Below are 25,502 nucleotides of genomic sequence, written 5' to 3'. Positions count from 1 at the left end.
CCCACAGCCCCAATGGCATTTGATATTGGTTGATTTCTTGATAGCAGCCATTCTTTCTGGGGTGAAGTGGAATCTCAGTGTTGTTTTCATCTGTATCTCTGAAATGACCAGTGATGTTGAACATTTTTTAATATATTTATTTGCTGCTTTTACTTGTTTGTCTGAGAAATGTCAAGTCTTTATATTTGGGGGGGGCCTCATTTTTTTTTTTACTTCTTTATAAATTCTAGATAACAGTCCTTTGTCTGAGGAGAAGCTGGAAAATTTTTTGCCCAAGTTGTAGTTTGTCTCTTAGCTCTGTTGGTGGTTTCTTTTGCAATGCAGAAGCTTTTTAATAAAATGAGATCCCAGTTGTTGAATCTTTGTGCTAGTTCCTGTGCTACTGTGGATTTGTTCATAAATTCTTTTCCTATGCCAATGTATTTGAGAATTCTGCCTAACTTATCTTCCAGCAAGTTCAGTGTTTCTGTTTTAATACATCTTTAATCCACTTGGATTTCAGTTTAGTGCATGGTGAAAGATAAGGATTTAGTTTTAATCTTTGGAAAGTTGAAATCCAGTTTTTCCAACACCATTTATTAAAGAGGCTATGTTTCCTCCAGTGAGGGTAGTTGGCTCCTTTGTCAAAGATGAGGTAGCTGAGTACATCTGGAGTTGTTTCTGTATCTTCCAATCTATTCCACTGATCCTCAGGTCTGTTTCTTTGCCAGTGCCATGCTGTTTTTATCGGTGGCTTTATAGTGTAGTTTCAGGCTGTGAGTTGTGATACCGCCTCTCTGTTGCCTAGAATTGCTTTTGCTATTCTAGGTCTCTTCTGGTTCCAAATGAATTTTTGGATTATTTTCTCTAGTTCTGTGAAATATACTGGTAGAATTTCAATCGGAATTGCATTGAATCTGTATAGCGGTTTTGGTACTATGGCCATTTTCACTATGTTGATTCTTCCTTTCCAGAAGCAGGGGATATCTTTCCATTTTCTCATATCCTCTTCTATTTCTTTTTTTATAGTGCTGTATTTTTCAGTGTAAAGGTCTTTTGCTTATTTTGTTATACTGATTGCTAGATACTTCATTTTTTGGATGCTATTATGAAGGGAATTGTTTCCCTAATGTCTCTCTCAGTGACTCTGTTATTTGTGTACGAGAAGACCAGTGATTTTTGAGTGCTGACCTTGTATATAGCTACTCTGCTGAAAGTGCTAATTAAGTCTAGAAGTCTTTTGGCAAGAGTGTTTTGGGTCTGCTATGTAGGGTATCATATCATCAGAAAATAATGACAGTTTAACTTCTTCCTTTGTAATCTTTATTGCTTTTATTTCTTTCTCATGTCTAACTGATGTGCTAAATGTTCCCAGAACTATGTTGAACAGGAATGGTGATGGTGGACATCCTTGTCTTGTTTCTGATTTTAATGTGAAAGTTTCTAGTTTTTGGCCATTTAATATGATGTTGGCTGTTGGTTTTCATAAATAGCCTTTATCAAGTTCAGATAAAGACCATCTAATGCAATTTTCTGCAAGGTTTTTATCATGAATGGGTGTTGAATTTTGTCAAATGCTTTTTCTGCATCTATTGAGATGATTGTATGGCTTTTATCCTTGACTCTGTTAATATAGTGTATTACATTTATTGATTTACGTATGTTGGACCATCCTTGCAACCCTGGGATAAATCTGACTTGGTCAGGGTGTATGATCTTCTTGATGACCCTCTGTATTCTGTTTGCCAGTATCTTATTGAGGATTTTTGGCAGGTATGTTCATTTGGGAGATTGGCCTGTAGTTCTCTTCTTTGGTTGGGTCTTTCCCTGGTTTTGGAATCAAAGTAACACTTGGGAAGTAAACTGACTGTTGTACTTCATTTACTTTTGGAAATGTATCTTCCTTTGGCAGCAGCCTTGTGGGAGAAATAATCTTTGATAATTGATGTAGAGAGTGCCACTGACATTCCCCCAAGGCAGGCCAGAGGTAGGGGTAAGGAACCAAAAGTTTATGGCAGGTTTGATCAGCTCCAGGACTCTCCTTCTTTACTTGAAAAAATAGCTCTAAAATTATTTTTTTTCTTAAGGAGATACATATTTGAACCTATTAAAAATACTAGAAATATTTTAAATGAGTATAGGGAAATATTGTAAATAAACAGACGAAGATGCAACTTTAGGTTAAAAAAAGTATGTGATACTAATTGCTCTTTTCATATCAGCTTGTCTAATTTCTTTTAAGTGCTAAAGTTTAGTCTGATATATGTTGTTTTTTACCCTGAGAATTGTTTACTAATATGTAGCCTTGATAATTTAGAACTGTTAAGGAAAGGATCTTACAAACACATGTATTGAATTTTTACTGGAAAGATATAGTAAATTTAATCAGAATTATTAAAAAGAGCATACTGTATGCCCCATTGCATAGACTTTTTTTCACCATAAGAAACAGAATCAGGTTATGAAATATAGGAAGTAAGTAGCCTTCTGCCAAAATTTAGTCTTTAATAAGTCAAACCCAACATGTCTTTACTCATGAAAAAAGCCAGAAAAAATGAATAATTGTATTATTTGGCAAAATGATCAAATGTTTCCTGCCTCAATTTTTTTTCTGTACTAAGATTATCTCTTAAACCTCCACTGTAAAGTAAATAATGATTAAAGAGAAGGTGGATGTTTGGAATGGGGAAATAAACATCATTTTCATATATGTACTTAGGAGAAATGTACTGCTGTCATTAATTTCCTCTTTAGAGTTACAGATATACTTAGTCATTAATTCTTTTTAAACTAAGAAAAGCAAAATGGTTAGCCAAAAGTTTACAAAAATGGATTCTGTTTTGTGTATCAAAATTTCAAATTTTTTCACATACATAGAAGGGCTTTTATTTCCCTTTATAAAGTTCAGAAAATTTCTTTTTCTCAGATTTTTTTTAATGCTTTATCATCTCTACTAAACCATTCATATTATGGAACCAAGGGGAGTATGAGCTACAAAATGACTTATTTATGTATTTGTAGGGAGAAAATAAGGACAAGGGAATTCTACAACATGATTGACGCTTCAAAGCCAAATTCCTTATGGAAAGATTACCTTTCTCCATAGATCTTCTCTGATAAAACAAAGGAGGTTGTCTCCAAGGCACTTGTTAATATTGACCTACATCATCCCTAGTTCTGAACTTGGGTCCATAGCCACTGGGAAGTTTTGGTAGAAGAGGAAGTATTAAATTGGCACATTTCTTATCTTTTTGATAAAGAAAATTCTCTTTCTCCCCATTTCTCCAGTTGTCTTGATCTCTGTTAAGAAGACCTTCACAGAAACAAGGGCAGAATTTGTGTTTTTAACTCAGGCAGAGACACACACAAGAAACAGTTCTATTATAAATGCTCTGAGCATGCTGCTATTATTTCTTCTTTATTTCAGGTCAGTGTTTCCATTACTTCTTAGAACACCAGGCTTAAAGATTATGTTGGATACAGTGTTAGGATCTGCCTTTTCATATTTCCTTGAAAAGGGTCTTTGGATGAAGGAAAGAGTATGCTCTCGAGTAGAAATTAAGTTGTGAAACTTTTCCTTCTCAAGTAAATTTTCTAGATTTAAAAAAAGAACAAATGATGGCATATTATCAAGATTTTTGGGGGTTCTTACATTATATTCTAGATATCTTCAATTTAATAGCATATTATAGCACTGTTTTCAACAACTTATATATCATTTGCCTGAAAATTCTTGTCATCTCTGATGGCAAATGTACTTCTCATTTAAATTGTCTCTGCAGACTTCCAGAGAAATGTGATCCTCGGTCACTCCCCTGGATCCTTAGGTAGCTTCTACCTTGAGTACATTTACCTTTATTATTAATGGAAATAACCCTCCCTGGTGAGTTTATTAAATCTAAGTAATCTCAAGGTCATATGCTTACCAAAGCAGCATATTGGTGGTTTTTCCATCTGCCGATCCTTTTTAATTATGTAGTCAATACTGCATTGGACCCTTTGATGTCTCATTTGGGGATTTTGCTCACTCTGATGTTTGTTTTACAGTATTTTGTCAGCTCAGAATTCCCCAAAATTTAGCACTTCTGTAATAGCCATGTAGAATTTTCTCATCCAGAACTTTAAGGGATACATCTCAAATAAATTAAAACATATGTTTGCAACATTTAGAAATAACACTAGGCTCCAAGATACAGAAATTCCATTCTCCATTCTGGATAATGGTTTACACAAAACTTAATCTACCTGTTGTTTTTTTTTAATGTTTTATCTTCTCCATTGACAAGTATTTTAGGCTAATGTAGCTCTCCATAGATTACATTAGAGATCCAGGTGCCTCCCAGATCTTTTTACCACACTCAGTGCAGCCTTAATGCTCATACTTTCTGGTGGCTGCTGAGGTATTACCACCATGTCTTAGTCTTGTGCAAAAGGTAGAAGAATTGTAAATATAATAACAATAACAAATACCAAATAGGTTAATAAAAATATTTTCTGTGTAAGTCATCTGTAGTGAGCTTGCCTAAAAGTTCACTCAAAGACATTTAATTCCATTTAAATGAATCATTTATCTCTTTTTCACCTTTGAAAGACATGCTGGTAAAAATAGATCTTTGAGTTGGACATACAGCCATCCCCACAGAGCTTTGTTGGTAGAGAAAACAAGAAATGGTAGCAGGTAGACAAACAACCATCTATGTTACAGTGTCGTTTTGTTTAGTTAAGGGTTTTTTTGTTTGTTTGTTTGTTTTTTTGGTTTTTTTTAAGAGAGGAACATGGATATGTGAAAAGGTATGCATGGGCTAAGTCTTAAAATAATTTATTTGCCATGAAGCTATATATATCTTTACCATATTCTGCACAAGGTTTTAATCAGCTTGACTTTCTCACCCTCAAATATCATGATGAGGTAGAGTTCATTGCTTCATATTTTCCTAGGAAGATTAAAGATAACTGTAAGTATTTCTAAGAAATGTTCACTTTTTCTTAGTTGAGAACTCAAATCCAATAAGAAAAGCACAAGTCACTGTGTTTTGGATAGCTACACATTAGTTAGACCTTCAATTCTAGGTAAGAAGGTATTTTCTGCCTGAGCGTTTTTGGTTAGATGTGTGATCCATAACTAGAAACTCTTCCAGGTTTCTGAGGTACTAAATATTTAAATGTTAACTCTATTATGCTTGTCATCTTTGACTGGGATCAGAGCCCAAGTCTCTTCTTCAAATTGGCCAGTAGGATCTGGAGCTTCGTAGAAGTTAATTTTCAAGTCAGCCCAAGGCAGTCTCAGATAGATAAACCAAATTCCTCACATCTGTGAAACTTCAAGATGTGGATCTCCTTGTCATTGCATTATATTTCCTCACACATATATCTTCTCTTTCTCTAAAGGGAATACTGATGTTATTCAGTAACTAACACATAAATCTTTCATGCAAGCTCCAAGTGATCTCTAAGGGAATCAACTTTTCACCTGATTACTTCAGCTGTATTATTTTTCTTCCCCCAAGGCCTTAGGAAAGCTATTTAAATTTACTTATTTGTGACTTTATTTGAAAACTGTCTATTGCTTTGTATTTTTTCTAATGATGGTGAGCAGGAATAGGAAGAGGGTAGATGTTGGTGACATATATCTACATAAAAAAACACCTCCACATTTACTGGCATAAGACAACTATTTATTAAACTCACAATTCTATGAATCTATGATAGAGTTAGACAGCTCTTTTTCTCTTATATGGATTCCCTCATGCACCTGGTTGGTTTCCAGTAAAGCTGAGTACTGGCTAGACTAGGTGGTCCAAGCTGGGGGAACCTATGTCTCTTCTATATGGTCACTTAATCTTGAGCAGGCTGCCATAGTCTTGTTCACATGGGAGCTGAGCAGCATTCCAAGTAGGTAAGCAGAGTTGAGAAAGGACACTTGAGTCTTAGGCCTAGGACTGGTGCAGTCACTTCTGCTTTGTTTTCTTGGCCAAGCTTCAAGATCAGATTAGAATCAGGGGTGAAGAAAGAGATGCCATCTCTTGATGGGAGGAGCTACAGATTCAGATTACTAAGAGCATGGATAGAAAGAAAGAATTGCTGCAATTTTTATAAGAGATCTACCACTTTAAGATTGCTTGGTTGCTTATTCGGGCATTGCATAAGGTAAATATTATGCAAATATTATTTCATTCGTTTCTCAGAAGAACCCTACAAAGTAGGTCCTAATATTATACCTATTGTATTAGCTATAGAAACTCTTAAGAGATGAAGAATGGTGATTTGGTTCTAGAGCCCTTTAAACTACCAATTCTGTTAATTCCAAATGTTTTTGACTTCTGCATTTATCTTAATGTATTTATATATGCATTTGTGTACTCACATACAAACTCTGCTATCAAACTACATGTTAGATATCTTATGAACGAAATACCTAAAAAGATAAAAATTATCAATGTAAACACAAGTTTGAATTTATTTTTTCAAGCCCTATGTGAATGTCTTGTGATTTGGAGACTACTTACCAAGAACTTCCTCATGTCCATTTCATGATTACTCTATATAATGTTAAAGATGAGACATTAGTATATCTATTATTATTATTATTTGATTTTTTTCATAGCTTCTTGCAGAATGCTTTGTGCAAGGCAGTTGTTTAATAAATTTATGTTGATTTTATTTCAAAAGAAGCCTGTTATATCCTCTTGGGCTTCTAAGAGATATATTCAATGAGAAAAGCCTTTTACTTTTCCAGGTAATATGATTTGTGAGACTGCTTTTAGATTAAGTTAGTCTTTTATTTACAAAAGATGATTAAATGACTATGAAAATTTAAGAACTTCAAAATTCCCTTTGCTAAAAATTCTACAGAAAATTGTCTTTGTAAGACAGGGAAGAGACCTCACAGAGCTAATTTCTTAAATAACTGGATTTCGCTAAGTGGTGCTTGTAGTGTTTTTCAGAACTCATATTTAGAACATGTGTGTATGTGTTTTTGTGTGTGTATGTGTGTGTGTGTTTCTCTTACATTCACTGTCCACTGTATCTAACAATTCCTATTAAATGTTTGTGGCTTGCTTTTTCTCTCCTATTCCCAGAATCAAATTGTCTCATTTATAAAACTGGGAAATTTATGTGAGAAATTCCACAAAATGAAAGATTAGAGTTCACTTATTTTAATGAATCTTAGATCACAGTTTTTGATGTGATATTATGTACCACTTCTTTTGTCTTTATTTTAGATATTTAAATAGTTGGGGAAGACTGTCATGTGATAACATTCTCAAAATCTGCACTCTGAGGTAATATTGACAAAAGTGGAAAACAACCTCCCCAAGCACAATTGGAACCTGTCTTTCTACTGCACCCTCTGCAAGGGAACACAACTGATTAACAGGATGGAGTCCTCTGAGTTTGGCGCTTAACAGATAATTGGAGAAGTGATGTCTGGGATTCAAGGCTCTTTCCTTAGTTAACCATCTGCCTGAGAGCAGTTAGGCAGTGGTGTCAGGATGGCAAGTGACAGGCATGTCAGTTCTGTAGCAAGCCTGGTATTTAGAAGTCACTGTGGCTACACTCCCTTTTGCCCTGACGAAGAGCTGTCCTGTGCGTGACTGACCTCAATACCCACACTCCAGGATTAGCTGATGGTGCCACAGGCAGTTTCTAGAGTCCTCAGCGGTTATCTTCTGTTAGTCTGGTTTCAATTATCAAAATGTAGGAAAACCTCTTTGAATAAGTAGGAGGGGTTGGTTTTGGATGTTCATTCAGTCTTCAGATTTTAGCATGATTAAGGACTCCAGACAAACCTACGGGAAATTAACTTAGCTAAGATAATATGCTCCTTCCAGTAATAAATTTGAATGTGTTGTACAAAAGTTTAAAAAAAATCAGTGATCAAGTTGAAGAATGAAAATTACCCTTTAACATTTATGACAAAAGTGAATGTATTACTGAGGGCAAACTGCTGTTAGAAATATCACATAATCTTGGTGGTTTTGCATAGTAAAAGTTAATCTTCTACTTTTCCCGAAGACCAAACTAGAACTGAGAGAAGTAGGTGAATTTTCAGAATCTGTCAATTATAAAACATTTGATACAGATTTTTTTGCCCACCACATTGTGGCTACATATTCCACTTTTTGGATTTGGATTTGAGTAGCCTAACCACTTCCTCAGTATTAAAAAAAAAAAAAAAAAACATACTATTTGCTTTGTTCATAGTCCACTATTGGATTTGGGATGATAGAAAGCTGGAGTATAAACCAAAGAAGTATTTGGAAAGTGTCTACACACTACAATCTGGAAATATGGAGTTAAGGGTCTAACAATATAAAATGTGTGGAACAGTAAATGCTACTTTAGTAAGGAAGTATATGATTAGATTTGAGTACATCTAGTAAGAAAAGTAACAATGTATTAGATAATTTTAGCTCATGTTGAGTTTGTACACATAGGGATATAATTTTTTGTCTTTTATAGACGTAGCAAGAATTGATATAATTTATGTTGCCATTATCTTTTAGCCCATACTTTTTTCACTCAAGTACAAATATAGTTCTGAAATAACATGAGATCATGTTTCAGCTTAGCAAAGATATGGTAAATAGCAGTGATAGTGAACCCTTTAGAACTCTCATTAATAAATAGCCCACTGTGGCACATGCACCACTTTTGGCCACCTCTGATATACAGTGTCAGCTTCTGACAGTGAAGGAGTATCTCACATCAGTGTTACTTCCCATAGTAATTATAAATTCCTGACAAAGTATAAGCAGTAACAAAACCATTTACTGCTACTAGGGAGCAACTAAAAACACAATTAAACTAATGCTGATTCGGCTTTTGAAAAAAGGAAACCACGCTGGTGCTGGTGAGAAGTAAATTTAAAAGACAAAATGGCTTTGACTTTGAGGGGACTCTCTACTCCACATGGGCAAGTAGCTAGTAAGACTCAAGCAGAAAACAGTAGTTTTATTGACATGAAGGATCAGGACCAAGTACGGGATTGTCATTACTAGGAATTGAGGAGGAGACCCCAGAAAGGACAGCGTCACGAAGAGGGGAGACCCAAAAATCAGCAAATAAACACCTCTTTAAGGCTTAACTGAAGCTTGAATTAAACATGTTTAGGGAAAGATTTCAAGAAGCTAAAGAAGAAAAAATAAAAGCTAGAAGACGAACAGAACTGAAAAGCAAATTCAGTAGCTTCCCTACTGCATATATATATATATATATTTCAGAATTTTAATCATTTCCCTCCCAAGTTACTGGAACTTGGCTAGAACCTTTGGTTTTCAACTAAAACCTCAGAATGACCATATTTTGGCACAAAGAATATATATTAGTAGTAGGGAAAAAAAATCTGAAATAGTCCTACCTTAATATAGCCTCCATATTATTGGATAGTAATTTACCTGCCTGCTAGAGCAAACTTCAACACTGTGTAGAGGAAGATGATAGAATGTAAAGCTTCTACAAAGCATTATTCATAATTTACAGTATGCCATCAGCAGTTACTAGCATGCAAAGAAACAAGTAAATGTGACCCAGTGAAAAATGTCTCAATATCAACAGACCTAGTGCTTACCTGGATATTAGTATTGACACATCTAGGCTTTAAAATCATCTTACAAAATCAAGGAAATTACATGAAAATACATGAAATGGCTGAGGAGATGGGAAATGTTAGAACTGATATGAAAACAGTAAAAAAAAATTGGAAATTTCAAGAACCAAAAACAAGGAGAAAAAAATATGTACAATTATGACAGATTTAACACAGCTCAATAATAAAAATATAATAAAAATTTGTAAAAGACAGGAATGGACACTTCCAAAAGGAAGTATATGAATGGCCAATAAGTTCTTGGCAAGATATTTAAACCCATTAGTTATTAGAAAGATGTAAATTAAATAATCCTTTATTACCATCAGAATTGATAAAATGAAAAAGGCTGACCAAGCTTAAGGAATGCCAAAATTTAAACACACATACATTGCTGGTGGTTATGTATAAAGTTGTATAATCAAATGGGAAAACCATGTTAGTTATTTACAAGGCATAATATGTATGGTACCTGCCTAGAAATTTCATTCTAACTTATTGGCACAAGGAAATGAAAACGCAGTCACAAAAGAATTTGCACAGTGTACAGGTTTATTTTTTTTCCTTTTATTGAGTTTATTGGTACATTTAAGGTATAAAGTACAATTACATTCATTATTGGGATCATGTACCTTTACATGACAGGTCTTGGTTCTCATTTTTTTCCCCTTGTCCGTTCTCTCCCTTCACCCCTCCTCCTCTCCCCATTTACAAACACTTTATTTCCATTTTTTCATTTTGTCATATTTTTTCTTTTCCCTTAGTTCTTTTCCCCTACCCTTCCTATTTTCCCTACACCTTTAGCCCCTTTCTTCCTATTTCACATGGTCACTTATCTCATTAGGATCTTATGTACTATTCTAGTTTTTCACACCAGAGAAACTATTCAGTATTTACACTTGTGTGACCTATTTATTTCACTTAGGAGTATATCCTCAATATGTATCCATTTTCCTATGAATGAATCTAATTTCTCATTCTTTATGGCTGAGTAATATTCCATTTTATAGAAAAACCACATCTTCTTTATCCAGTTTCCAACTGATGGGCAAATGGGTTGTTTCCAAGTTTTAGCTATTACAAACTGTGCCGCTATTGTAATTATCACTTTACTTAGAAAAATGGTTCATAAAACTTTTCTTGAAACTTTAAAAACAAATTCAGAGAAATTAGGCCATGAATTGTTTCTGATAGTCTCAACCCTCTGCTTCCCAGGCCAAAATCCTACAATCAGAGGTGTATCTTTCCAGTAATACACATATATGTATACATGTATACATGACTATAAATAAAACTGTGATAGTACTATGTATACACTTATAAATCCGGCATTTTCACTTAGAAATATTTTCATGTATAGGGCTTTGTTTGCCAATAAAATTTGGTTTATTCTTTTTAATAACTAACTCATACTAGTCTCTACTATGGATAAACATTTATTTACTTAACAAATTGCCTGTGATGAACACTTGAGTAGTTCCAAGTTTTCACTATTATAGTCAACTGGGACACAAACACACACACAGACACACACACACACACATATTATATATATATATATATATATATTTTGCATGTGTGTTAATATTTAATAATTTAATTAGTACATGTTTGTGATACATAATGGATACATTCATCCTGGGGAATTGGCATCTCCACATATCACATCATAATCCTTTAACATCTACTCCCTCTCCCTTCCCTTTTCTCTTTTCTTCCTCCATCTCTAGATCCTCTTCTTATTTGCAAAAGGTCTACCTTCCTGTTTCCTATCATCTATCTTTATTTTCCTCTTTAAATTACTTATACTTTGAGTTTCTCAGACAAGAGAAATCATGTGATATTTAGGTGTGTATGTCTGATTTATTTCATAAGCATTATGGTCTTAAGGCACATCGTATAATGCATTTTAAAAAATTAAATTGCTGATTGAAAAAATTCAATTTTTTGTAAAATAAAAACTATTTTGAATATGTGTGTACACAGAGAATTCTCTCAAAATGTTAGAGAGTCCTCTGTATACTAGAGGGAATAATAGTTTTCATATTCTTCTTGCTTAAAAGATTATAAATATTTCTCATTTCAAAAAAGGAAAAGAGTTATTTCAAAATTTTATGTTAGGGCATTTAAAATAATAACCATCCATGCAGCACATAACATTAGATTAGACAGTATGCTAAATGCCTTCCATACACAGTATTATTAAAATCCAATGCACCGCTATGTGAGGTAGAATTGCTAGTGACTCTGGTTTATAAGGAGAACTAGAATGTATAACATCACATGGTTAGTAAAGAGAAGAGTCTGGATTTCAAACTAGATTCTGTGAAACACTGAAGACTAGAGTAGTTTGGAGTAAATGAATTCTGATTTACAAACTTTATAGATATGTACATTATATAGGAAAGCCCAGATTAACTTGTTTCCCTAGATTTGCTTAACCAAAAGTGATACCTGCAAGACAGTCTGTGGTAATAGAAGCCAATTTAGACAGTAGAGAAGTTATATTTCTCTGAGGGCCAGTGACTTGTCCAACACTGAACTTCTTCTGTACATAATAATGATAATTGGACAGTAGATTTAGCTCTGTGGTCCCACACCTGCCTCAAAAGCTCAAGGTTCTGAGTTTGATCCCCGGTACTGGAAAAAAAATGATTATATTGTTATGGATTGGGGAAGGAGGAGGAAGTATTCAGACTTCTAAAATCTGGCCTGTGTTTACATTCCGAATTCCGATTACACCTTCCTTCTTTCCCATTCCTTGGTTTGCAATTCTTCACTTCTTCTCTGTCTGTGGGATCTATTCAATGATAACCAAACACCCACATTCTCAGTTTCTTACATTATGTGCATATGGTCTTTTATCCTACGCCTGTGCACTCACCCCCAATTCAGTCACAAAATTTCTAATCTCTAGTGACATTAGACTTGTGTTTTCAAAGGTGATTTTCACTGTAAAAGTGAGTGGGTCTGCTGGATTTTTGTGAAGACCTAATTTACCCTTGCGTGTCATCTAGCTCCCAGCCAGATGCCCTGCAAAAATATGATCTTATTTCTGTTGTGCTTCTGTGGGCAAAAATTGTGAATATATTTGGTTTTTATTTGGGTAGCTTTGATTTTTCCAACTCACTTATGAGGTGACTACAAATCTTCCAGAGTGCCTTTCTTTCCTCTTGACCTCTCTTCTTCTATAACTTGAAATGTGTTGGTGCTAACACGTAAGAGCTCAGGAAAAATTGGAAACAAAGTCTTTGTAAATAGGGAAGGGTGAAGGGGGTAAAAGAAGGACAGGGGTATGGGGAAAAAACAAGAACAAAGACATATCATGTAAAGGTGCAAGATCACAATCATAAATGTAACTGTATTGTTTGCTTTAAATGTACCAATAATTAATGGGGGTAAAAAAAAAACAGAGAGAGCTCAGGAGAGACTGTTGTTAGAATTTCTTCCCAACCTTATGCTTAGTGATACTGAGTTTATAATATGAAATTAGATGTAAGGGGAGTATTTACATCAGTGAAAATGCAAAGTGCAACATATCTGGAACTCCCTCAGCCAAGAGAATTTGTTTAACATTTGCCAGCAATCACTCCTGTCATGCTTCTACTCCTGATTAGCACAGAAACCAAACACACACACGCACACACACACACACACACACACACACACACACACACACACACACGATTTGCACCATGGATTTTCTTCCATGGGGCTATGGAATTCCAGAAGGAACTGAATTCCTTTCCTTTTCTTGAGTTTTACATTTATTTTTTATTTTTTTATTTTTTTTCAGCTTTAATTGAGTTTATTGGTACATTTTAGGGATACAGTACAGTTACATTCATTGTTGGGATCATGTACCTCTACATGGCAAGTCTTGATTCTCATTTTTTCCCCTTACCTCTGCCCTCCCTTCACCCAAGTTTTACATTTATTTCCAAAAGGTCAAATATAGGCTAACTTTTCTCTTTCTCTCATAGTGGATGGCTGCATTCATAGAGCAGCTGGCCCCTGTTTGCTAGCTGAATGCCGTAACCTGAATGGCTGTGAGACTGGACATGCAAAAATCACGTGTGGCTATGACCTACCTGCAAAACGTGAGTGAAACTTTTTGGAACACTATTATAAATTTATATGAGAACTTTTACCTATGTAATTCCTTGAGCATAAAATTAGAAAATGAAATGATGGTGGTGATGTGTAATTAAATGTGCTTTTATTCAGATTATATATATATATATATATGTATATGTATATATATATATATACATACATATATATATATATATGCACACACACATATAATTGTAGTTGATTTTTTTATTCAGGCCTTTAATAGTGTCTGTGAAACATGGAAATGAAAATATGAGCAAAATATACATTATAGCATTTAAGTGCTGCAAGTGACAGCTTGTGCAAATGATGCCAATTTCTTATTCCTTCTTCAGGTTTCTTGATTGTGGATGTGTTTAGAGCAAAGCAGATCAAAGTGATGTATTGTGTTTTCAGCTGCCATGTAAAGGCTGATTGGCAATTACAGCCAAGGCATCTGTCACACTTTGCTCTAAGAAAAAGCCAGTGGAATGTGGTTGTCACTGTGAGAATGTATTTGCTCTTTGAATGCAGAATGGTCAAAATTTCCATTATATTTGAATAGAGAGAAGCATTGCATTTCATTGACCTTGTTGCTTAGTCGTTTAGCCAACTAGGATGGGTGGTGTAGAATAAAAATACTGAGAAAGAAACTGATTTGAAGTTCAGCTATTTTAATCACATAATCTTTAAGGGCCTTGGGATGGAAGCCGGGGCTTTCATTGTACCATTAATACATGCATTGACCCAGAAATTGAGATGCCAATCTATTGATTATTCCATTCACCTGCTTTTTATGATACTGTCCAGATCTTTGAATACATTTTATGTAAAAATAAAGTTAGTTTTTTTAAGAGATAAAAATGACTAAAAAATTTTTAATAAAACTTATAGGATACTGTTTGGATTCTGTATAGACAGATTGTCAGACTGAATTTCCCATGGCTATGTGTGAATGGAGAAATAGTGCTATATTCTAAAGGTTACTCTAAAAGTATGTTTAAATTTGTGGATTTTTAGTAAAAAATGACATTAAAATAGCATTTATTTTTATAAATATTATAATGCTGCATTCTATATTGCTTGCAAGAAATTGCAAGTGAAAATATGTCAACTGTATACTATTTAATTTTTCCTTTGATAACTTCTCTTATTTATTTGTTTGTGAATGTTTTTAACAAAGTAGTGAAAGAATCAAATCATGTGCCAAAAGGCCACCACTACTACTTGGAATATATATTTGTGTCAAATAAATCCTGGGTGGACAATGGTGTGTACAGCATTTCTCCTTCTGACTCTCACAGCTCACGATCTGCACGTTAAAGGCAATTTCCCTCTCCATAATTATATAGCCTCATGCTTACAAATGTTGGTCTTTTTTCCTTTCTAACACAGTGCTGTCTTTATGCTGCAGCCAGCCTGTACCTCAGAACAAGATTGACTGTTTTCAGATTTGCATCTATCCTTAAACCAAGTAATAATGCAGGCTCACATTGATTCAGTGCTTTCTTGTATATTAAAACACATTCACATTTCCAACTTTGAGCTAAATACAATTAATTCATCTAAAAAGATAGCTCTATCGTGTGGGTTGGCAATGTGATAAATTTTTTGGTGTATTTTCTGCCATCTGACATCCCTCAGAATACTTCCTTTGAATATCATTCATGTTATTTCAGAGTTATGGAAGATTTGCACAAAACCAGGCAGTGAAGTACAAAAATCAATAATCCAGTACGTGTGGTTGAGAGAGTCCCATGATTGATCACATCTTTGAACTAAAGTGTGGTATTCGTGTGCATCTTGGGGCAAGTAAGTCTTGTGGGACAAGTACGCTAGATGTAGAAAGTCTATCCCCAGGACTTGACTTGGAATCTATATGAGCTGAAATACTGAAGGCTGATACATATTCTATAGTCATGTAGCCCACAGGGCATGCTTAATAAAAACTCATCCAGCGGAACAGAAATTAGCAGACTCGCATAGCATTGCCAACTCATAAAAGTCACAAACACATACTATTTGAAAAACAGTCTTGGTATTTCTGTACCATATATTTTGAAATATTAATTGATATTAAAATCATAAAAGAAAGGAATAGGAAAGTGAACAGTAATAGCTTACCTTCATATGCCATTTTGCAGTATTTCACACTACTTTAATAAGTTCATATTTTAAATTATGTTTTATAAACATTGTGTGTATTCATTTTCCTTTTTCCTATCCTTGAGAGATGTTTCTTTTTTATCAATTTGATTCATCCATTTCAGAGTCATTAACAATCCACAGATGTGCTTTTGTAGTAAGAGAATAAAAAGGAAGCTCATTACATATTGTGTGGATCATTTCCCCCCTCTGTATTTAATAATTCTGTGACAGTTTGACAGAAAAGACTGGTTTCTGTCTGTCCTCTGAGACAGCAGGTTTAATATTATATGGATACTAAAGCTGGTCATCCAGCCACAACTGATGATACCTTCATATATCACCAATTTGTTTGGGAAATGCTATTGTCTGGGCTAGAGACAAACTTGGTCGGTCATTTTGGATGGGTCTTTCTTTTGCTTATGCTTGCTAAATAAATCTTTTTATAAGTGGTAGTATTTGAATTAATTATACTTCTAGTCTGTGCTCTGTGACTTATTGTGATTGGTGAAGTGATAAGCCCAGATACTCAGTTTATTCTTCACTGCTTGGAATATTTTGAATAATTTTTTTGAGGCAAATATATCTGATAATTTTTCTTTAAAAATTAAGTGGCAAGAATGTTAGTCAATATTTCATTAAAAGTTATTGGTAAGGAAATAGGGAGTGGACAAAGGTCTATTTATGTAATTGAATTTGAGGGTCCCTCTCCTAGACGTTTAGATATGTTTTGGATTCATAATAAAATCTCCACTACTGTAGCTTTTTAGAAGCTTGTCAACCTGTGAAATGTTTCTATTCATGCAGTCAGTATTCCACCAGAACAAAAATCAGCTTCATGCAACTGAGATTTGTCTGTCTTAGTCACAGTTCTAGTGTCATCGTCTAGCATAGGATCTCCTAAGTGTGTACTGAATTAATGTAAGTGAATGATCATATTAATGAATTATTTCAGAACCTTTTCCCTTGGAAAATAACCTTTTTTTTGGGGGGGGGTACTGGGGATCGAACTCAGGCCCTTGCGCTTGCCAGGCAGACGCCGGAACCACTGAGCCAAATCCTCTGCGGAAAATCGCTTTTTAACTACAGCCTCTTGTCTAATACTTTCCATGCTGCAGTCCCTTGTGCACAGTCCTAGTAAGATTAACCTACCTATATCCAGAGTCCTTCCACTTGCCCCCAAGGCTCTACCTGAGATGACCTCTTCCTTCCTGACATTATCTGCTTCTAGAGTCTCACTCACACAAGCTACTTTGCTGATTCTCAGTACTTTTGCACTCACATTTCTTTGCCTGGAATTCTGCTCTTCCAGACCCTCATTCAAATATGATCTCGTTATCAACTGGTGTGTTTATAATTCATTCTCTGCTTTATTTATATTATTTGTCTTTTGTTTGTTATCAGTCTCTCCATAACACAGTGGGGTAGAGACTTTTAGGTAATGTTTATTGCTGCATCTGTAAAGTTTGTAAGAATGTCTGACACATAATAGAGTCTTGAAAGATGTTTGTTAAGTAAATTAAAACGAACTCTAATCTTTTTAAGTTCCTCGGTGGCTTTTTCTTTAAACAGCCTTGTTAGTCTGATTGCTTTGTGCCTTCTCTGATGTTCTGCCATACCTGGAACTACTTAAACCTTTTGTATGATATGAATTTTTCAGTGGTACTGTATGTCTGCTTACGGCATATCTATTTGGGGCTATTTAGAAAGCTCTTTCTTTGATCCTTTCCTCCTGTCTTCTAGACTCCATCCAAGTATCACTTTTGCCACAAAACAAGTCCTCATGACCAAAAGTGACTTCTTTTTTCTTCAGATTCCATAACACCACAAGTTAACACACTGAGAAATTTTTCACATTTTACCTTTTATTATGTATGCATACTTTTTCCCTTTCTAAGACAGTTCCTTATATATAATGGGTACTAAAGAAATATCTATCATATGAATTAGTTGTAATAAGCAGCGAACTGTTTGATAATGGTGTTAGGTGTAATGTAAAAGAAAACATCCTAATATTCATAACAAATGATGAAATTTGTGTCAGTTGTATACTTTTATCATATGCCCAGTTCCAAATTTATTCTGAGTAGTGCTTCTTGTAATGAGGAAAAATAAAAAATACTTTATAAACTTTGATTTTCAGCATAGCTCATGTGTGAATTCTATTTCTTTAGAACTCTCTACTTTTAGGCTTTAGAGCTGAATAGTCATAAAAGAAAGTGAAAAGAAAATCTGTATATATGATATGGTGGAATCTATTTCTTTTATTCCTTCCATTTAATCTTTTAAAGACATCAAAGGGTAGTATTAGCATCCAACTCACGGTTTTTTATTGGTCGTTTGAAGGAAAACTCTAGGTGAGAGATCGTAGCATAATATGTCTGAATGAGGTGAGAATTAGAATCCTTATTCTATTCCCAGGTGCAATAATAATAATCAGATGATAGTAGCTTGAAAGGTAGTGTTGATAGTAATTAGTACTTATTTTATGCCCTTCATCAAGAAATCATAATACTTTGAAACACTTGCTCATCTGTCCTTTCAAAATACATGTGAAGAACTAATGACAAATAATGAAAGTTTCTTCTAACACAAAGGGTAATTTAGGTATAGAGAGGTAAATCTGTTGCTCCTAATAACAAACTGAATCCATAGTAGAGGCGTGGCAGCGGCCAAGCACCCTGAACTAGAGAGTCAATGGCAGCTGCATATTAGCCAGGACTGCTACTTGTTTTTGTAAATAAAGTTTTATTAGAACATAGCCATACCCGCTTGTTTGCATATTGTTAATGCTTTTACGGATGTTGCCAAATTGAGTATTTGATACAGGGATTGTATTGTCACAAGCCTGAAACACTTACTGTCTGCCCTTTCTAGAAAAGGTTTGCCAACCTGTGGTCATAACAATCTTGTTATAAAAGAGAAAGGTAGTATTCAGAAAGCTCAAATATTTATTGAATTTTGGTAAATGTATGTGATTTAATCAGATCATAATTGATAAAAGTAGGACTAAAGTACCTGCCATCTATTTGGGGGACAATCTTTACTTCTGTTGCCTCAAGAAAACAACTTCTTAGGAAGATGATCTCAAATTCTTCTGATCTTTCAAATAATTAGGCCACCTTTAAAAATAATTCTTGAGAAAAAAATGGTTATTTTTCTCAGCAGGGCCAGAAGGAAGAAGTGAATAAGTCAAGTCTCTAAAGGGAAAGTTAGTTTAAAACAACAGAGTATTAGGCAATAAATCTTTATTTTTGGCTTTCTCCAGTGGGCTTAGCTAATGTGCTGAAAGGAAGCCTGCAGGCCTGAGGAAATTTCATTTTTGGAGTAGGTAACTCATAAGACCATTCTGAGTCAGTCCTCTGTGAAGGGTGACCTGATTTTGGCCATCGTGGGCTCTCCCAGCAGGTGTCTGATTGTGAAAGCAGTGGAGTAGGCATACTGCTAAAAGTGTGACTCTGCCAGGCTTGATGAAGACCTGAGGGCTCTTGTGAGTCCCTTCCATAATTAGATGACTTCTATTACGTGAAGAAAAAAATGGCCTTTTGAAGAACATAAAATCATCTTTCATCCAGAAAAGGAGGATGGATTGTTCCTTCTAAAATCAACTGTGATTGGTTCCTTTTCTTCAAACACTTTACAAAGTTAAATATGTTTAAATCCATTCCTCTATAATTACCACCCCTTTCATATATATTAAACAGTTTCATGTATTTTATCACCTCAGTGATCTTTTTTAGTACATGTGCTGCCGAAGGGAGCACATGTGATCTTAATGACAAATGCAGAGGTAGGAAGGGCAGAACGGCTATAACCCATAACTGTAGCAACTGCAGCACCAACATCTCCTGGGAATTTGTTGCAGATATAATGCTCAAGCCATTCTCCCCACCCCCTAGACTGACTGGATCCGAAATTCTGCTTTAACAGTTCTCCACGTAACTCTGCATGCTCAAATGTGAGAACTGTTTCTGGAGAGAGTGGTAGGATCCTAAGGAGCAATTGCTTGTCCTGCATCCTTTTGGGTCACAGACTTAAGAGAACTCTCACATGTTCCTCATTTCCTTTATGGTATTTCACAGTTAGGGGTAAGATCTGTTTTTGTACCTTCTCAGACAGAGTAGAATTTGAAGAAGGCAGAAATCACATCAGTCTCATTCATCCCAGTATCCTTGGCATTTGACGTAATACCCCATGTAGTTGTTGGCTCTTGATGCAAATTTACTGGGGGAATCAATGACATTGTCTTTGTCACCTCTCCTCCTTTGTCATTAGATGCCATTGTAGGAAACCAACCAAAATGAAGCTCGAATTAGAACTACCTAGTTCCATAGAGCCAGAGCTAGTATTGCTGCTGCTTTTAGCATCTGTTATCTCATCATCAAACATTCTCCTTGCTCAAAGTTTCTAGCTAGATAAGAAAGTACAGAGTCAAAATCTGCTTAACTTTTCCGCATGTCAAACATATTTCCTACATATTAATTATTTTCTCTGTTTTTGAACCCATTATGATAACATAAAGTCCATGTTTTTGTGATAAAATAGTTCTTCTAATACTAAATCGTGCATATCTGCATGTCTAAAGCAACTGGTATTTATGTTGTTGTATTACTAGCTGAGTGTAGAATAATAGGTGTGCTTTGCTTGTATATTATTTACCATCTTAGCCAGCCTTCAGAGGAAAATGTCTACACCTTCTTTTCCTATGTGATCAATAGGAAATAATAGTGTAAATCAATTCTGGGTAATAATGTAAATGGGCTCTTGAAGGCACTTCCTGCTGTGAAATAAGTAGTTAGCAGCGACACTGGCATTAACCACAGTGGGGGTAATCAGCCTTTAGATGTGTTTAATCAGAGTTATCAGCTAAGATTAAATAGAGAGCCACTGTTGTACAGGGATAATCATTTTCAGGATTTAAAAGATGAATGTGTGAAGGTGTTCTCATAAATTAAAGCTATCAGAGTGGCTTTGAGTAATTTAGGATGCTTTAAGGTCAGGAACAAGCAAACAGGAAAGGTTACTTTCAGGGCCACAGTAGTTAATGCATGGAGTTGGCACAATACTTTTATTGGAATAATTAGTGAGTGCTGAGTTAAATGAAGATTTTCCCCTGTATTAAAGCATTCCTTGAGTTATCAGAAACACATATTATTTCATTTAAAAATAGGCAACAGAACAATTTGTAAATGTATTAATTATTCTAGCAATGAATCGCTAATCCCAAAGATTAAGAGCTAGTCCTCTTTGTGATTCAATTAGAGATGTTTCCAGTTGAAAATATTAATGGAACGAAGCTGTACACTATGGAATAAAGGATCTATTCTGTGTCTAGAAAATTAAATGTCAAGTTAGAATTTTTGAGGGAAAAGTCTGAAACCAGGATATTCTAATTGTTGCTAAAGTTCTTTATCTTTTGAGCATGAGTTTCTGCACACATGATTATCTGGGATAGTGTTGTCAGTCTCAGCAGAGTCCATTAAGGATATACGTAGAACAATGTTTTAATACTGTAAGACATCAGAGAGATATATGATGCTATTATTATTCATAAAATACTTGTTTTATTTCATTTGTTTATTTAGCCTATGCTTATTGAGTATTGACTCTGAGCCAAGGGGCTTTCTAGAAAGTAGAATACTACAGCAAACAAGACAAATAAAGTCCTTGTCCTCAATCTCAGACTATAGCAGAGAGAAGTAATTATATAGGAGCAAAGAATCTTGCATAAGTCAGGAGTATGGGAAGAATAAAGCATGGCAGTAGAATGAGAGCAAGGGGAAGGGGCTGATGGTCAGAGAAGGCCTCCCTGAGGAAAGAACATTTGGGTTAAGAGCCATGCTGCTCTCTGGAAGAAAATCATTGTAGACACAGTGAAGGCACTCAAAAATCACATTACAAAATGTGTAAGTAAGAAAAATCGGTGGATTTTCCACTTGTTCTTCCTGGCTACAAATATTCTCATTTTCTTTCTCTCTCTCTCTCTCTCTCTCTCTCTCTCTCTCTCTCTCTCTAAGATAGATAGATAGATAGATAGATAGATAGATAGATAGATAGATTGATTCAGCTTTGGAAGGTAATAAAGATTATGTTGCAATTGATAGAGCTAACAGGAATTTTAACGATCACTTAATCTTTGCTTTTGTGTGTACATGGTGTTTTCCCTGTTCTTTTGTCTTCTTCTTCTTTTACATGGCCGCTTATCTTTGGATTTTGGTTTGATCCTAAGATGATCCCAAAGTTTTAAAATCTTCAAGTTAATTACATCTACAAAGATGCTTAACGACTAAACTCTCCTTCATAGATTATTGGGTGACATATCTTTTTGGAGTCATCATTGAAACCACTACACACTCTTGGGGGGAAGCCAGGTTCCAGGTTCTGAGGCAACCTTTAGGAGAACCAGCTACCCGATCACATTGTAAGGGAACTCATTCAGCCTCTAGAGAGACCCACATAGTGAGGAACTGAGGAAGATCTGCCTGCAACAATGTGAGTGAGCTTACAAGGTGAACTTTGGAAGTCAGCCAACAACCACACAAGTGAGCTTGGAGCACACCCTCCAGCTTTAGTCAAAGGTGTCAGATATTTGCAGCTCTTACCGACAGCTTGATTACAGTCTCATGAAAGACCCTGAGCCTGAGCTACCCAACTGAGCCCATTCCCAAATTTCTCACCTGCAAGAACTGGGAGATAATGAATGTTTGTTGCTCACGTTTAGAGTTACTCGGTAGGCAGGCAATAGATAAGTAATGCAGCAGCTATCACCAAGAAGTTTATAAGGCAGGATAAGGAGCCCACTAGCTCATTTGCTGACATCTATCATATTTTCACAGTACAAGATCTTCCTGGAAGAAAAGAGGCCTAAAAAGGAAGGAGAATATGGAGTAGAATTTTAGGTAATGCCGCTTATTCAGTCTTCATAAAATCAAGAAATGCAATCACTCCTTCACTCTACCTCTGTTATAGGCAGCATACTAGATAGACAACTGTTATGAATACAGAATTTATGAGAGGGGCGGGGGAGAAAACCAGATTCGTAAAGCAATATTGGGAGGAAAATGATGCAAGCCTGACTCGTAATTATGTATTAATATTTACCTGCTTTTATAGTCTTCACATTTGCAACTCACATGTTTTTTTACTAATAGGCATTCCTGTTTTGTTTGTTTGTTTTGGCAGGGAGGAATAGAATATTAATTCAGCTTCTATCCTCTGTTAGTGCTACAAGTTAGGTGAAGCAGAGGTAACTTCCTATTTACATTTGCAGCAGTGCCCTTCTAAAATCTGTTTGCTATAGCAGGTGGTGTGCATTTACCATTAGCTCCTTCATTTTGGAGAACTACTTAGAGTTTGCTCCATTTCTAATCACATGCTATTGTGAAATCCCTATAATTTCCTAGGGCCTTTTGAAGCTTTCCTCTTCCTACCTGTGACATTTTGCAGAAAGATTTATTCCCTTCCTGTGTTTATTCTGCTTAGTGAAGATCATCAGAAAGAGCCTTGTGTGTAATTTTGCAAATTCTTTTTCAAATTGTGTATTGTATTTGTAGTCCAGTTATCCATTGGAAGGTCTGTGGAGGGCAAAGGCCTATCTTGGATATTCATTCCCTTTGCAGATACTCAGATTCACTATTTCATGTCATGGCATATGATGCCAAACCTTTGTTTTCCTTATGTGGTAGTTGTTCGAGCTATAACATCATATACATATACATGCCACCTTTCATGTATTCTGTTTCTAATATCCTGAGTATGTATTTCCCATTGCATTATATTATGTTTTATGACTACAGAGTCCAGGGATTTTGTTTAGTTCGTGGAGCTATTTGGGAAAGCAGTCTGGGAGAGTTTCAGTTTAGATGTGCCTTGATGTGAGGGAAGGCCCTAGCTAGCATGCTCCAGGAAGACCACTGGTAGGTAGACAGGTAAAGCTAAGTGCTATGCTAGACAGATTGGTAGAACTGAGCCTTCCTCCTCTATATATTCAGGACATTTCCACTTTATTGTTTTAAATTATCCAATTTAATCTTAGTTATCTTTCTTCTAATAATATTCAGGTGAAGAAAAATGATCAATGACTAAGATACCGTATATCAAAATGTATCCCTCAGTCAAAACATATAATAGATAATGTGAAATAGGAAGAAAAGGTTCAAAGGGAAAGTGGGAGGGGTAGGGGAAGAAAAAGAAAAAAAAATATGAGAAAAGGAAAAAATAGAAACAAAGTCTTTGTAAATAGGGAAGAGTGGAGAGGTTGAAGGGAGGACAGAGAAATGGGGAAAAAATAAGTACGGAGATATATTATGTAAAGGCACAAATTCCCTATGATGAATGTATACCTAAAATGTACCAGTAAACTTAATGAATTAAAAAATGTATCCCTCCATAAGGGTCAGACTGCATGTTTATGAGATCATTCCATATAGCTATGCACATAGAAGGAAATAAAATTTAGGGAACAACACATCTAGTAAGTTTTACTATTTCAAACCTTTCTTTAAATTCTTTGTTATCTACAAGAGCAGTGTTTTCCCATATAAAAAATTAACTGATTGTCATGGCACCAAAACTGTTATTTTAGACATATTAAGATCATACTCCAAGCCAGGTGTGGTGGTGCATGCCTATAATCCCAGCGATCAGGAGGCTGAGGCAAGAGGATCACTGTGAGTTCGAGACCAGCCTGTGCTACATAGTGAGTTCCAGGTCAGTCTCAACTACATAGTGAGACCCTATCTCAAAAATCACACTCCAAGTAACATCCCGTTTTGTATGCCTAGTTGAAATTAACCATCTCACAGCCTTTTCTCCTCTTCTGTTCACATTTTTCTCCTTCCACACCATTCAAAATAACGGATGTGACTAGAAATAAATCTAGAATTCAGTCTTAATAACTGAATCCAGTTTCTTCTATTAAAGACTCGCCAAAGATTTTTATTTGTTTCAGACTGCATATTTTGCATGTATCTGTTTGGTACATAGTAGGTAAATGTGCTGTTTATTCAGTAAACACTGACTAATTGCCTGTCACATGCTTTGTTTATCTTTTGGAAAACAGAAGTGTGAGAAGTAGATGGGGACCTTACCCCCATGAGACCAATGAGTTGAGCTGAGCTGAAATGAATCAAGTGATTTGTCCAAGATGACACAGACACTTACACGATGAAAGCTTACTAAGAATCTGCATTTTCAGGTTCGCTATCTGTGGTTGTTCTTTTCCATGGACATTTTATTTGGAAGCTCTTATAACAAAAACATCTGGTAGTGTTGACCTTTAATAGATGTCTTTCCTCTTCCAAATATTCTTCCCATTAATATCAAACTTGTATCATATAGTTGAGAACAAGATTTTGGAGCCTAACATTCTTTGCTTAAATTCAGGCTCTGGATCTGAACACTTTTTCAATAAGGTTACCCTGACACTTTTATCTAAAATGTCCATCACTCTATTCTCTTGCCCTGCTTTACATCATAGCCTTTATGATCATCTGAGATTACAGAATGTATTTATTGGACTTTTGTGTTGTTGAATAGTTCTCTGTTTTGCTAGGATATAAGCATCATGAGAGTAATCAGTTCACTGTTGAATCTCCATATTCTAGGAAAGTATTCAAAACCACCTGTAAAAGAACAAATGTCTGCAAGAAGCTTTCCTTGTTTATAGTTAGCAGACTTACTGAAAGAGTCTGTT

At 35.2% G+C, this 25,502-nt stretch overlaps 1 protein-coding gene across 1 annotated transcript in view; it reads left to right on the top strand.

Moving 5' to 3' along the window:
* Macrod2 (mono-ADP ribosylhydrolase 2) overlaps window positions 1-25,502 on the top strand; it is a 1,911,462-nt gene that overhangs the window by 619,879 nt on the left and 1,266,081 nt on the right. Inside the window, exon 5 of the mRNA XM_033761012.1 lies at window positions 13,552-13,668. Coding sequence (XP_033616903.1) covers window positions 13,552-13,668 — 117 coding nt within the window. The remainder of the gene's footprint in view (window positions 1-13,551; window positions 13,669-25,502) is intronic.

Source organism: Fukomys damarensis, unplaced genomic scaffold (assembly GCF_012274545.1).
Source record: "Fukomys damarensis isolate Sample0158 unplaced genomic scaffold, DMR_v1.0_HiC HiC_scaffold_7, whole genome shotgun sequence".
NCBI classification, from domain to species: domain Eukaryota; kingdom Metazoa; phylum Chordata; class Mammalia; order Rodentia; family Bathyergidae; genus Fukomys; species Fukomys damarensis.
Note: the sequence above shows the minus strand (reverse complement) of the source record. Positions and strands in the feature narration are given on the sequence as shown.